A 16,028-nucleotide genomic window follows, 5' to 3' on the forward strand; every position below is an offset into this window, starting at 1 on the left:
CTGCAAAGGGTGCATTTATCCAATTTGCATTGTATTCATTTGTCTTTTATGAATCTTAAAGTAGAATTTGTTTTTTAACAAAAAAGAAAGCATCATACGTCTCCATACAGAGGTTCTGTTTATTATTGTTGTACGGGTAACTGGAGTCAGTGGATGAATATAACCAGAATATTATACCAGTCCTCAGTGTCTGCAGTTCACTTCACTCCTTTACTTTTCGTCAGCGTCAGCAGCACACCTCAACATGTGACCAGTCAAAATTTATTCTCGGCTGAACAGCTGGAGCTCTACATCTCGGCACATCTTCTCACACACCGCCCATAACTTAAATTGAAATATGTAATTTCAGCTAGAGGTGAATATCTTTGCCCTGAAGTTAGTTCTCCTAGTGCTTCTTAAAAAAAAAATGATATGATTTATGAGGTTGGGGTATGTCTGCACTAATAACCACATTACAAGAACATGTACTGCATGACTTAGGACAGCACTATTAGTGTCATAAAAGCTTTTATCCCCCTTATGTCTGCTACTACTTATTTTACTGTCTTTTTCTCTCAATATTCCTAATCGTGTGGTCTGACACAGCAATGTTCAAGTCCACTTTGAATAAAGTCCTGAATGCATTTGACTCTTTTTCATGTGACTCCTCTGCTCATGGTGTAGTACACACATCTAATGTTTTGGAGCAAATAAAAACAGCCTCTAGCAGGAATAAAAAGAAGTTGAAGAAGTTGTGTAATCTTAGATTTCCGGTATAAATGGAGAGTCAGAGAGCTAATTTAGGAAATAGTTACACAGATCTGTTATAATTGTGTAATTCTGTTTTTGTTCTCCTCGTCTTAATATCCATGAAATCATTTGAAGCTAGAAATCCACAGGGAGGAAAGGTGATGGCGGAGATGAAGGCGTTTGCAAGAGGTGAAGCTTGGAGAGCAGGTGTAGCTGGCTGACAGGCGAATGATAATCCTGAAGCACGGGGAAAACAGTGTCACACTAGTCGCAAAACACCAAATCGAACCAGGGGCGTAAAGTGGTTGGGCAATGGCCACTTCCCTACTCTCCACCCCCCTGCTTTCGGCGCCTTTGCTCAGATCACACCCATCTAGCCCTTCATTTTCATCTCACCTACACACCTGTAATGTTTCTTGGCTGTATCTTGCACGATTGCGACACCACCACAGTGAAAAAATCTGGCCACCTACTTCCCGCTAGGTGTCTCCAGGGCTGCATCTGGCCATAATGACACACACTCACAGACACACTAGATGAAAACAATACCAGTGTCACTGTCACAGCTGGTAAACACCAGAAGAGCACAAGAAAGCATTCACTAACTTAAGTGATTTTCTTTGTGGCGAGTAAATACCACTGTGGTAGAAAAATAATCTGGCAAGGAGTGGTTGGAGAGCTGCAGTAGATAGCTGATAAGAGGAAGGTGTGCTTAGTGTGATGAGCCGAGCCGGGAGCCAAGAGAATGAGTTGGGGAAAACGATGCCCATGCCAGCACGCACATACAAAACACAGAGAAGGACAAACAGGGGAACAGAGAACAAAAGGAAGGGGAAACACTAGCAAAATACATAAATAGAATTTTAATAACAACCAGCACATCCTCTACAGGTGCACCTGTTTCGGAGCCTGTTTGTGGCTAGTTGACAGAAAATATTTCATCATTAAACTTTGTCAGCAGATCAGTTTTACAGGTTTGGTGGTGATAAAGCTATGAACACATTAAGAGGAAGAGAGGGAAACTGTAGGTATAGCTGACAAACGTAGCTGGACACTTGAAATATGAAGCTCTCTCTGTGTGTGGGAAAGAATCATGCTGTGATCAAGTGGTGTGTGAGAGACAAAAAGAAATAGAAATACAAAGTGAGAGAATGAAGAGTGTAGGTTGTGAAGCACATGTATTACTGTGGTGCTTCACTGTGTGCTTGTGTTTGCTTGTATGATTGAGTGAGGTTTAAAAGGTGTGTGGGTCTTACGTTCCGGTTAGTGTGCATGCGTGCGTGTGTGTGTGTGTGTGTGTTTAAAGCTCCCTGGATGACAAATGATGAGCTGCCTGAAGCCTAATTGTTCTCTGCTGCATGCTGCTAATGAGAAGTGAGTTTGTGTGTGTGTCTGCCTTCAAACATTGTACAGTAACACTGTCATTTTTGTCTGGGAGAGTGTTTGTGTGTGTGTCTGTGTGTGTCTGTGTGTGTGTGTGTCCTTCAAGATTAACATCTTAACTGCTTAAACCTCTTCTATCTTGTCTGTTTTACTTGTCAGAATATCAGAAATAGAGCTGATCTGTTCTCTCTCTGGTCCAATTGCGGCTCCAGTTATGCTATTTGTTCACACATTTTAGTGGAGAATCACATTCACTTGAGTCTCTCTCACTGGCTATATAAAGTATGTGAGCATCAGGAAGTAGGAGGCAGAGCACTCGCTGCCTCACTCAGTAAGAAATCTCCAGTATTGGTGGGAGCGTTGAGCCTGTCTGTTGGCACCAGCGGCTCCGTACAGACTCTCAGGGATGGAAGCAGAGAAAAGCGTCCCTACGCAGTTGCTGCACCACGTTTACCTAAAAACTTTGAGGCATTAGTGGAATTGAGGTAGGTTTGTTTTTCCTCCACATGTGTTAGTATTTGTCTCTTTCATCACCTGTCCCTCGTTTGTCTCTGTTATCTTTTACCTCGTGCTCACCCCCTTTGCCTCTGTATTTCTTTTTCTCTGTCATTCTCTCACTTTTACCACCTCCAGCCACCCACTCCTCTGCTCTCACTTCATTCCTCCCCTCCGTTCCTCTTTATTCTACCCTCCTCCTCCATCCTTTTATTGGAGCTCGATGGCTGAACAGTTATCATTCTGCTACGGCAACAAGTACCTCCATCTCCTTGAAAAACAGATGTTGGAGAATACTGGTCTCTAGGGTTGTGAATGGATTACCTTAATATGGTATATTCAATAATGTTTTATATATATATCATCACATCAAGGTTTAGGATGATCCACTTTTATTTCCCTCATTGTAGGAAGTCACTTGTCTTTATTGAGGCTTGCCAAACGTGTTATTGCTGTATCATGTCCAGTCTGTGAGGAGATGACTAAATCTGTTTACCCTCTGTGAATATTCATTTATATTCTAAATACATTTAAAGAGAGAGGAAATCATGAATCAAATCCTGCCTAATGTTAATACCTCTAAATGTGTTGGTACCTAAATGTGAACTGATGAAGTAGAAAGCAGTAGAGTTGATTCAGACACATTAGGCTCTGTATTCAAGAGGAGAAGAAAACACATTTATCTCTTTAAGCCGGAGAAAAAATGGAGTGATTAAGGACTCTTCGGTTTTATCTCCTGTAGATTGGCACAGTCAAAATAAATTGAATTCCAACAGCAAGTTGTGTGTTTCGAATCACAAGATTATAAGCTTGTACCTATGATTACCAATTTCAATTACTGCATACCATTTTTCTGTGGCCTAGTTATATAGGCCATTAAATTCAACTTTGAGACTTTTGCTTGCTTTTCTTACAGTTCCAGAGATCACAGACAAAATAAATGATTAAGTTGTGTATAAAGTATGTTGCAAGGAGATAGGTTTATAAGAGCCATATGGGTTTTTCACCCTTCATGCAGCTTGATTTATCATCACATTTATTTACTTATATAAATTATTCTTGATTTTGACAATCGCAGACTGAGTTAGTCTTATGTAATATTGGTTAAGTCACAGCCACATCGCGGCAACAGAAGATCCCTATGACTGGAAGAGGGAGACGGTTGTTTTCTTGGATGGATTACTGCAGATTGGTGGAGGAACACATTAAATATACCCGTTCCAGTGAGGATTACTGAGACTCATTTACTTTATCCTGACAGCTCTTTCTTAAGGCTTCTTTTGCTCTCTTAAGATGATTGCAGCGTGACACACACGTGAGGAGTCACCCGTATCATTTAGCAAGAATTTGTGATCAGTAGCATTTTGATGTGCAAAGAGAAATGGTTCGTTACAGCAGATACCTTCACCGTAGGGACGGGAAAAGTCATTTGGCAAAAGGTGTGACTTTGAACGACACCATCTTAAAACCCTTAGCAGCCTCTCATCGTGATGTTCCAAGAAATATTCCCTGATGAGTTCAAAGCTGTGCAGTAGAGGTTTTTGTGACCTTGTGCGCCAACTCAGTTAAAACTATCAGACTGTGTCATTCCCATCATGCAAGTGGTGCAGCTCCTTTGTTCGTTTCATCTTATCAGACACTTGTCTCTGACCCATCTGCCTCTGTGACCCACGACTCCAGAGAACATCGAGGGGGGGTCCAATCAGCCCCTCAACCTTCCAATTCCTTCCCACCACCATCCCAGGAAAATAAGGTCACTTGAAGCCAGTGATAAATGTGCTCTCCATGCTGCCTCTTTAAGCCTCACTGCAGAACAGAACTCCAGATTGAGTTGGGCAGCTGGATGGTTGGAGGGACAACTTGTGCCCAGCTGTCCTGCTCTCTGGCTTGAATTTTTCCTCAGGGCCACCAGTTCCCTCACGTGCCACAGCACACAACCTCGTGTCAGCCTCTCATCTTCATGGGAGGCAGCAAGCCAGTGTGCGGATGGAAATGCCATGTTTGAGGAACAAGAAGCTCTGGGGAAGCTGGTGGCAAGAGTGTGTTGTGTCAGTTTATATTCTTTTCAGCTGTTAGGACTTCTGATTGGACTGTTGCGAAAGACAGATTCAGTAAATTACATATACCTGCTGGGGTTTTATTTGACATTGTTTGATGTTGTATATGTTTATGTTTCATGGTTTTTACATACCATTTATCCAGTCTTGACAGCCAAGATCACAAAAAAGCAAAGTCCTGAAACTTTTTTTTAACCAGCATTTTAACAATGAATTGAATTAATAACTTTTCTGTCCACAGGAAAAATTAATCATAGAAACAAAACTTGAAACTTCAATATCATCATTCTTACATGTGCAAATACTCATGTTGTATTTCTTTCTGTTCCTCCAGGTCATTCCAGAGCCAACATGATCCCACTGAAACAGCCACGAAACATCAAATCATCTAACGATACCTTGGCCTCCATCGACCTGGATGGCTTTGCTGACCAGCCAACCCCTAAGGCCACACCACCACCACTACCTAAGAAGAATGTACCGCGCTCCAGTACTGAACCATGCCTTGTAGGCAAAGAGTCTGTTCAAGGAGGCCTGAGAGCTCGTGCTGAGGCTCGACCCGGGGGCACCAACCTGAGTGTGGCCAACCCGATCTACGACTTGGACTCTACCTGGGAAACAGCTAGTCAGAGCTCCTCTCTTAGCTCCGAGCCTCATCGAGTCCATGACCATGAGAGCGGTGACTCCCTGGAGAGGCAATCAGCTGCCATGGCTACCAACAAGGGCCGCCCGACTAACACTGTGCCCTCCCTGGTTCCTCAACCTTCATCTGCTGCACCCAGTGCCACTGCTGGCAGAGAGAGGAGGGCCTACACGAGTACAGAGTCTCTGGCTGGAAGGGGTCGGACAACAGGTCGAGGTGCTGCTGCTGGAGCCTCCAAACACCAGAGACCTGCTCTTTACAGGGGGTTAGACAGCTGGGATGAGGTGGTGGGGAGAATCCGGGGACTCCACACAGACACTCTGCGGAAGCTGGCCTCAAAGTGCGAGGACCGTTTCATGGCTGGTCAGAAGGACCACTTGAGATTCGGCACTGACAGCTGGTCCCATTTCAGGCTGACCACTGGGAAACCCTGCTGTGAGGCGGGAGATGCTGTATACTACACTGCCTCCTACGCCAAGGACCCACTGGTCAACTATGCCATCAAGGTGAGATGTCTGGTTCTATTTATAGATCAGATTGTTCTGTCAAAAGACATCATTCAGATTGGCCCCTTCTGTTTTAATGCACAGCATAATGCTGTTTGCCTATGGCCAGACTATAACATGCTGCTTTGAGCTTCAAGGCCCAACAAATGTAATTAAAGTCCATAAAGGTGACTGAAATTTACCAACATTATTCTGTTTCATGCTGAGGGCACTTCTCCTGCAACGTTTAATCTAGTGAACACAACATGATGCACCTTTGCATCACATTATACATTTTGGAGAAATACATGCTGTATAGCTGCAATGGTAAGTTAATTGAACAATGAGTTGTCTGCAAAAAAATAACTAGAAGATGAAGGAACTATTATGATGATTAAATAATCATTTTCAGATATTTTTGAGGCAAAATTCTCATGCAAACCGAATATCTTTGGGTTTCAGAATGTTGGTTTGACAAAGCAACACATTCAAAGATATGACCTGAAGCTCACTAGTTTGTCCCATTTCACAGACAAAGTATTTAAAGCTTTTACCCACAACAGTATGAACTGCTCGCTTTAGTCTAGCCTAAAGTGAGCAGTTACTCTATACTGTAGTTGTATTCATAAGTTTGTGTTTGTTTGTTTTTTGAGTTCTTTGCTTTCTCTGTGCATTCAAATGGATATTAAGATTCATGTGGAGTCTGGTGTGTTTCTATCCTTGGGGAAGATTTATTAAATCTTTTGTATTTTGTTTTTGTGTTAAGGAATCTCCTCATACTGAGGTGGAGGAAGGTGTTTGTGCTAGTACTTAAACTTTGAGCCTTTAGGGCACAACAACTGTGTGTGCATGCATTTTTGTATACACACACTCACACACACACACACAAATACATATATAATTATGTGAGGGTTGCAGTTGTGTGCGTGTGTGTGTGAGTGAGAGAGAAGAGAGCGGTAGGGGTCGGGGCAGGGCTCATGGAAGAGTTCTGAAGTTAAACACAAAGCAGATACGGATGACGGTTGCATTATTCACAGGATATGAAACCCTCTGTGCTCCTCCACACTTCAAAGCTTTGCCCTCATATTAGTAGGAGGCTTTCAAGAGAAATTCTTGTTATTTTCTTACGCTCATCCATAAATAAGGCATCAGGGGCAGCAGAACACGTACAGGCGCCAGCTTCCCAATTAAACTTCACTATTTTAATGTGGCCCAGTTGTGCTCATGCCTTCCTTAACCCCTTAAGTGTACTCGATCCTCCTGCAAATGAGATTTTTCATGCTGTGATATTTTTAATGCAGTGCTAATTATTCATAATCCACCTTTAGCAAGTGTGTGTGAGTTCTAGACTCCCAGAGGAATTCAGCGACTGAGTCAGTTTGCATTAAAGCTTTAACGTATCCCTGAAATGTCAAACCTTGAGCTTTGTATTACAACCAGTAATACTGCTGACAAAAAGAATGACATCTAAACAGATACAAATCTACATAAATGTCCTCAAACAATTATCAAGAGGCAGCTATATTTGCAGAGCCAACTTGTCTAAACAAACATCCAGTGAACGTGCACAATCCTGTACATACATTCTGCCACCAAAGTTCAAGTCCCCTTTAAAAGAGGTAATGAAGTGCCACCAAAGTTCAAGTCCCCTTTAAAAGAGGTAATGAAGTGAAATGCTTGAGATAGTTGCTGTGATAAGAGAACACCATTTTACTGCAGCCTTATTACTGAAAAATGATCTAATAGACAGCTTTTAGTTTTTTAAAAACTGTGTGAAAAGTTTTTTCTTATGTAATACAAAACTGTGGAGTGTGGTCCATTAGATTAAACTTAATCATTTGGACATCAAACCCGATACTGCTCCCAATGGGGGGTAAGATTGAACAAAAGCTTTAGCTGTAATGTAGCTTTGATAGACTCACTCGACTCTAGATCTAGGGTTTACATTGTACTCTGCATAGTTTATTCATATCAATAATACAAGGTTTTCCAATCCAATCCAACTTTATTTGTTAAGCACTTTAAAAAACAACCAGTGTTGACCAAAGTGCTGTACAGAAGAATAAATAAGACTTCATGAATAAAAGACAAACCAGCTCTCTCTCCATTCGAGAGATCGACGGTTTGATCCGCAGCTCCCCCGGTCCGCATGTCGAAGTGTCCTTGGGCAAGAAACTGAACCCCGAATTGCTCCCTGTAAATGTGGCGTGAATGGTTAGATTAGATTAGATGGTATGTAGATGTCCACTGCCATCAGTGTGAATGTCTGTGTGAATGTGACAAACACTGTTAAAGCGCCTTGAGTCGTCAAAAGACTAGAAAGACGCTTTATAAGTACAAGTCCATTTACCATGACATTAGAAATTATACTTGTTAATACTTTACCTGCTTGCTGTATATATCCATTTGTTTGTTCTGACAATTTTCTTTCTCTGAATCCAAACATCAGTTCAGTTTATGTTTTCATCAGTTTAGTTTATGTTTTAGTTATTGAGATGTTTGTTAATGTTGGGGGTGACGGTAAATGTGTGCATAGGTTAATGTGTCAGTAAAATAATAAATAATACTTAGTTATTAATAATAATGAACCATTAATATGAAATAAGCTGTTTAACCAAAAATATCTCAGTAATATGTCAGTAATACTGCTTTTCTTTTTCTGGTATTTCCGTGAATGTTGTGACACGTTTGTAGAGAGCGATCCTTTCCCTGACTTCTCTTCTCTGCTGTGATCAAAGTGTAGAAAGACAGAGAGCTGCAGAGGCTGTCACTATGGTTTAGGAAACCGAGACACGCTCTCGCTGCTGCTGGTGACAGCCTCGCTCCTTCTCTTTGCTCTATATTCCATTAATGGGAATGATCTTAGAGAAACAGAGCGGGACAGAGAGTTTTGGAACGGAAACCATATTCGATCTTAGAGTTCTCCTGTGCATTCTCTGATAAAATGGTGCATTTTGTCCCTGATTTTGCAGAAGCTCATTGTTTTTTTTAAAGTCTAAAGTTAATAGCAGTCTCATAATATCAGTTTTTACAAGTTTTTAATATTTGGTTGGATGCTGAACTGGTGACACAAATCTTGAAACTGTGGTGACTATATAACTCTTCTGTGCTGCCGAGTTGAAGATGTGTGTGTGAAGCATCCACTTATCACCAGTAAATACACTTAATATCTTTCATTAAATTCCCTCAAACGCTTCATTACATATTTAATATCAGTCTGGACAGACCTGGCTGTTTCGCAGAGGTATAAAACCACAACAAGGCAGTAATTCTAGTTTAATACTTTACACAACTACAGTATTTCTATCACTTTTCAAGTAACAACACTATGAATGTCTTCCAGGAGAGACTGTTTGAAATGTGTGAGAGACGTTTACAGTTCAAACCTTACATTGATGAAAACTCTCTTTCTCATCTTTACTTCTCCAGATCTGTCGGAGCAAAGTGAAGGAGACCCAGCAGCAGTTTTTCCACAGCCTTGCAGTAAGACAGAGCCTGGCCGTGCACTTCAATATTCAGCAAGACTGTGGACACTTCCTGGCTGATGTTCCGGCCCGCCTGCTGCCTTGGGAAGAGGAAGAAGGTGAGGAGGAACAACAAGAGGATGAGGAGGATGTAAAAGGGCTGAAGGAGAAAGAGAAAGAGATTAAGGCTGAAACCAAAGTGATGGACTCAAAAGCTCCAAATGGTAAATTAGATGAAACCCCAGCAGCAGGTCACATGAACACTGTGGGCCGTCTTAGGAGCCGAGTGGTGGTCATCACTCGTGAGGTGCCGTTCCAGACAGTGGCTGACTTTGTCCGAGAAGGTGTAGCAAGACATACTCATAACCCGGAGCTGTACGAGCGTCAGGTCTGTCTCCTGCTGCTGCAGCTGTGCTCCGGCCTGGAGCACATGAAACCTTATCATGTGACCCACTGTGATCTGCGACTGGAAAACCTGCTGCTGGTCCACTGCCAACCTGGCAACCCCTGGAACCTGGACATTCTTGAGCCAAACAACAACGGCAACACCAGCAGCGGTAGTTCTGGGGCAACCTCTGCCGGTGCTGCTACTGCTGCTGCCAACGCCACCTGCCCCGCCCGCCTCATCATCAGTAATTTCTCCCAAGCAAAACAGAAAAGCACTCTTATGGCTGCCGACCCTGGTACACTGCGCGACCAGTCACGCCTGGCCCCTGAAATCGTCACAGCGACTCAATACCGTAAGTGTGACGAGTTCCAGACTGGGATTCTCATCTATGAGATGCTGCACCGGCCTAACCCCTTTGAAGAGACGCCGGAGCTAAAGGAGCGGGAGTACACCTGGGCGGACCTGCCACCGCTGCCTGTCAGATCGCTCTATTCACAAGGTCTTCAACAGCTGGCCAGGTTACTGCTCACCGTGAACCCCTCTGAGAGGATCCGCATGTCTGATGCCCGAGCCTGCCTGCAGTGCTTGCTCTGGGGCCCTCGGGAGGACTTGTTCCAGGCCCTTGGCTGCAGCAACACGGGCCCCATTTCAGGGGCCACTTCCAGCCAGCGCGAGGCCACCCTCCAGAACTGGCTGGACCTGAAGCGGACACTAATGATGATCAAGTTTGCAGAGCGTTCGCTGGACGCGGCTTGTGGCGTGAGCCTGGAGGACTGGCTTTGCTGCCAATATCTGGCGTTTGCCACCACAGACACCCTGAGCCGGGTGGTGCACATCCTGCAGCAGCCCCAGCCACATCCTCAGTCCCAAAACCAGAGCCAGCCAGCGCACACCCCACCGAGCCAAACTCAAACGCATCAAACACACACCCTCAACCTGACACAGTCACAGCCACTCTGAGTTCCTCCAGCCAGCTGTTACTATGGCAACAGATCCAACTTCCCCCCCTGTGCGGTCCCTCTGCTGACGCTAATGTGTGGTGTAAGCTAATAGTCAGCTTCGTTGTTGCGGCAGCCACAGTGTTCACCTAAAACTTAACAGCTGATTGTGCATTGTCTGTGTTTTCTTCATGGGCAAGTTGATCCATAGAGTGAGAGGCTGTGTTCCCATCAAACAGGCTAGGCTTCATGATCAGGGTTATTCTTAGCACTCATTAACAACAGCAGGATGGTTAAGAGTCCAGAGAAAAGAAGTGGCTTGTCTGACTTTGTTCTCAGATCCAGTTCAAGACAAGCTGAAACACTGTGGCAAGTTGGAGTCATTTTGGCTCTTGGAAGTGACTTTGTCAAACATCTCGTCATTATCTTTAGCTGGTCACGTCTCATGTGTGTTAAAACACTTCACCAGTTCCAGATTGAAGAGATTTACCAAATGTGTTGGGGATTTCTGGAATTTCTTTTTCTTAAGGCTACATATGAGATTTAGTTTGCATTGCAGCTGTATCCAGGATTTATTTGATGCACTGTCAAATGGATTAAATTTGAGATTTTATTGTGTTACACATCAATTTTTTATAGAAACGTTTCATCAGATATCTAAAGATGCACCACATTTCCCCTCAGTACTCCGCTTCTGGAGAGCACACTTGAGAAAGCATCAAAAATGGAGATTTAGCTATTATTTAACTACTATTAAAAATGTATTCTTTAAAAGACGCAGATTTGAAATCTGTAAAGATGAAGGGAGGCCATTTGAAGTGAAGGGAATGAGGGGGAAAAGAAAGTTTAAATCAAACTTCCTAAACATTAATGGATTCGTCCTCTTCACATAAAATCTAAGTTTTTTTGTTTTTTTTAAATCTAGACAGATAAAAACATGAAATGTGTTTTACCACTGAAGCCAAAGATCTGCCACAAATTGTCCACTAAGACAGTTTGGAGATAATTTTAGCAGTTTTTTCCAGAGATGTTATCACAAAATGCAGTCGGACGTGATTACAGGAACTAGATTTGTTGTCCCAATGTTGCACAACTGAGACTCAAGTTCAAATCAGTGAAATGTTGCTCTTGGTGGTTTCAAATTCAAAAGCCAGTGTTGAGTGAAATTTAACAAGCTACCCCCTTAAATTGTTGTTTCACGGGGCTTTAAACAAGGTAGGTGATGAACACTGAGCTAATTTTGGCTTCGCAGTTTTCAGAGTTTTAAGACGCTTTGAAGTTAAAATGGGACACAACTGCCCTGGCTGTTTCTTGTCGGAGTATGTGCAATTAATATCTTGTTTATTATATCCTTCGGAGGTCACAGCTTATGAACATTTTTATGCAGCCTTTTACTAATCTTCTTTTCCATTAGTTTTGTGGCACATAAACTGATTCATCTCAGTTAAATCCTGCAAAATAAGAAACAGTCTGGTGTGAAGAACCTCTAACAGTGGACTGAGGACGGGGACGTTTCAGCGACTGCAAAAAAAGTTCTTCTTGGTCTATTGTGTTTGTTTTTGTCAAGTTGATTTGGAACGGCTCTGCGCTACGGACAACGTTCGCACACACGGTCTGAGTGTCGGCGCTCCTCGATGGAGACGGAGGACACGATGCGGGAGAGACTGAGAAAAGTTCCCGTGAATTTGAGGAACTGGATTCGATGTGTTTTGCAGCGTGTGGAATGTAAAAGTTTGCCTGGACTGAAACAGACATTTGGACCTGAGCTCATCCGCTTCAGACTTCACACTCATCTACCGACTGAACCACTTAGTCTCACACATAAACTGTGTGTTATAATCAACCACAGCTTTGAAGAGAAGCTCAACCACTGAGACTTGCTTCCATTCCTCCTGCCTCGTCTCCGTCCGCTTTGTTGCTATCCGGCCAAAGGACGGCAGATCCTGCATCGACGCCCGCTGCTTGTCACTCAACAGATTCATTCTGCTTTAATTAAACGCGCTCTGTGTTATTGATCAATACCTTTTAGCCTGGAGTCAGTGGACATGTGCTTCCCCTTAAAAACAAGAGGAAACTGTTACCATTTTGAGTTTTGTACACGTTTCTATTTATTTGTGGTCATAATGATAACGAACACCTTGAAAACTAAACCGAGCTCCGTGTACTTTTGTGCAGAAAAGGTTTGAGATGCAGGTGAAAGATGTTGTCCAATCAACTGCAAAAAGGCTCTGCATCCGCAAGTTTGTCTTCTTTACTCTGTAAACTGCAGCAGTTCAGCTTTTCACTGGGGGGGGGGGGGTGTACTTTGGGGATTAGGATCCTTTGATCCTTTTACAGCAGATGTTCAGTGTTCAGAGACTTAAAGGTCCACGGAGTGAAAAAATGAGACAAAGCAGGTGTGAATTTGTTGCTGCATTGAAAGGTTTGTGTACTAAGGAATGTGTGTGGACAGCACTGGTGGCTGTCCTTGTATCTAGAGATTTAAGCCTTTATATATAGTATGAATATATATATATATAACCTTTATCTATTTTAATCCACACACTATTTTTTCGAGCACGGAGCACCTCTATTTCTGTCTTTAGAGAGTCTAAATATCATTTATTCATTTTGAAAGCTTTACTTGACTTTCTTCAACCTGGCTTGTTTTGGGGGAAGACAGAGGTGAGTAGTTATCACTGTCCTAAACAAAGGATACACAAAAAAAAGCTCTTATTCTTCAAGCCACACAGTTAAGGAGCATTGATCAACAGAACAATGTACAGTATTTTTACCCCTCTTGTAAAGGTATCCGCTTAGGAGATGAACCACTTTGAAAAGAGGCTGAAGGATGACTTTTTGAACGCACCGTTAAAACCCAACATTCATCAACTGCACGCCTACAGCGAATATTGGTTTCTCGTTCTCTCTTTGCATTGTTAATTGCCACTGAACGGAAAAACAGAAGCTCACGGAAGCGTTCTATTAATATGTGTACAGTTTATCTCCTGGCCTGCCGCCATTTATTGTTGATCAAGTTAACCAACAGTAACAGAACAATAAATATATGTTTTTATATATACACTTCCTGCCATTGTCTTATTGCTGTTTTGGTCTCTTGATTTTACCCTCCATTAGAGAATAACTAGAGTTTATAGTAACTACAAACTGTTAAAGAAATTAATGTTTCGACTGTGGTTCTGCACTTGAGTAGATTAAGACTGAATTGATGGTGATGATGTTTATTTCTGTCAGTTTTAAAAGTCTATTTCCCTGTTACTAAGCATTTTATCGCGTACTTGAGTTCATTTTTTTGGACTGTAATAAGTTTGTGCAGTCGTTTTGGACCTGGTGCTACAGATTTCATCACTCTACAGATTTCAGCAAAATAAGAACCGTACTCAAGGCCCCGTCGAATAATGAGCCTCTCAATTATTTACAGCGACCTTCCTAAAACTGGAAACATATTCATCTTTTCAGGGGTTTGGAACATCAACCAAAGCCTTGAGATTTTGTTTTCTTAGCTCAGAAGAAACCTACAATGATAATAGTATACGCTTGTTATGTGATTATCCTTTGTGAAGTTTAAGGACTTGTTTCTTTGCTCTCAAAGTAGCCTGTGTATATTTAAGAGTAAGCTCAGTGTAGGAATCTCTTTTAGTTCAGAGAGATATTCAGTTAATTCAATCTTAAGTCTGATGTTTCTGTCTACATACTGTACATTGGTGGAGGTTTTTCAGGATATTAGATTCAAGATGTATTTGAATTTAACTCAATGGGGGAAAAGGTTTAAAGCTTCTGAAAATACACATAAATAGGTAATTTTCTGCATGAATAGAAACGTATATACCTTTTTGTATTTCAGTCTGTGTGTGTGTGTTTACTGCAGCCAGACTTATTCGCACTATAATTATCATTTGTACCGTAATAGCAATTAACCTTGATCCTATCTCAAACTACACCACGTTGGGCCCTTGATTTTGAGGGAATTTGGCTTGGAAAGTCCTCGACTTTGATGTCTAAGAGGGTGTGATCTTGGAGGGAGTATACGCCTAACTAAAGCATCTTATTGACTTGTCTTATCTTGTTCATCTTAAAAAAACCGGGCAAGTATGAGTCACACATACTTGGTAGATGTTTTTTTCACATTGCTTTTATTCGAACCTAAGGTATTTCTGTGCCAACAGCACCGCAGCAGCTCCACCACCAGATGGAGACATTCGAAAGGCAAAGAAAGACCAGGATGCACCACCCCTCAGCTGCTCAGCGTGGCTGAAAGCTGTGAAAACATGCTGTAGGAATTTTGCTGGACAAACAAGGAGGCATTTACAGTGTCTCATAAGGACAAAGTGGAACTGAAGAGATCAGACGGTGCTGTTTAAACTGATCACACTGTTATCTAACAAAGTGTGTCTTGGTCAGCTGTCTCACTAATCTTTTCAACTGAAAAATGAGAAGGTTTACAGAAGGTGTTTTACAGATTATCTGGGTCCTAAGGATGCTTCATGACCATTTCTGTCGTTTCAGGTTTAGTGTATTTAACCTTGCACGTCAGGAAAAGGACTGAGTTCCAGATGAGAGCTTTGTTTCATCCGACAGCACTGCTGATGGCAAACAAAGTTGAGTTTTAGTCTCATTGTTCCTGTTCATTATGCTCTGTTTGTTTTTATGTCTTCATCAACCATCCAGCGTCACAGCAGCAGCAGAGAACATGGCCACCAAAGATAAATCTGGATCCTCCACACACACACACACACACACACAGTTTAAGGTAGACAAATCATCAGAGATCAAATGAATATGTGTGAAAGTAGAGCACAGTATCTGATGTAAGTAAAAGGGTTTATTATAACACTTTACAGTGTTGGTGTTGTGCATCTTTTCCAAGACCCACTGGAAACATTAGTGCCCATGTTAAATCCACTGCATTTCGCAGTCCTCACGTCCATCAATCTGGATCCAGAGTGATGCTCCAGTAGGCATATGTGAATACTCTCATCTGTCCAGGTCACTGTTATCCTCAAAGCAATTTCAGTTCCAGTGGCTTTCGACTGAAATTGCTTTGAGGATGCTCCAGTGGGTTTATTACCTGTACTATGATCAGTTTACTGAATCAATAATCTGGATGAATGAGGTCAAAGCAGGCCAAACTGGGGGTCGTAGTGATTTGACTTAATCACTTGTGTTTGTTGTGTAGGGGCTTCACTGCATGGCGAGGGGTGAGGCCTAATGATGAATAGAGATGAGTGTTCTGCTATCAGAGGTGTCATCTCCAGTGTAGACAGTTATGTAATTTCACACTGAATCATCAACGCCGAAATGCTCAGGATGATGATGATGATGATGATGATGATGATGATGATGAAGAGGAGGAGGAGGTTTGTTCTTGGGACGGACTTTTTCAGTCTGAGGGATCAGGAGGGTTTCTGTAGGCATCAGTTTGAGAAGGGGTGGTAAGCAAGAAAAG

At 42.3% G+C, this 16,028-nt stretch overlaps 1 protein-coding gene across 2 annotated transcripts in view; it reads left to right on the forward strand.

The window, feature by feature from the left end:
• Nucleotides 1–13,602, forward strand: part of peak1 (pseudopodium-enriched atypical kinase 1) — a 92,900-nt gene extending 79,298 nt beyond the window's left edge. For both annotated transcript variants that reach the window (XM_083916630.1, XM_083916631.1), the window contains 2 exons: nt 4,999–5,813; nt 9,222–13,602. In XM_083916630.1, coding sequence (XP_083772756.1) covers nt 4,999–5,813; nt 9,222–10,604 — 2,198 coding nt within the window. In that variant the 3' untranslated portion in view covers nt 10,605–13,602. The remainder of the gene's footprint in view (nt 1–4,998; nt 5,814–9,221) is intronic.
• The last annotated feature ends 2,426 nt before the right edge of the window (nt 13,603–16,028 follow it).

The sequence above is a fragment of the Echiichthys vipera genome (assembly GCF_963691815.1).
Source record: "Echiichthys vipera genome assembly, chromosome: 7".
Classification (NCBI taxonomy): Eukaryota; Metazoa; Chordata; class Actinopteri; order Perciformes; family Trachinidae; genus Echiichthys; species Echiichthys vipera.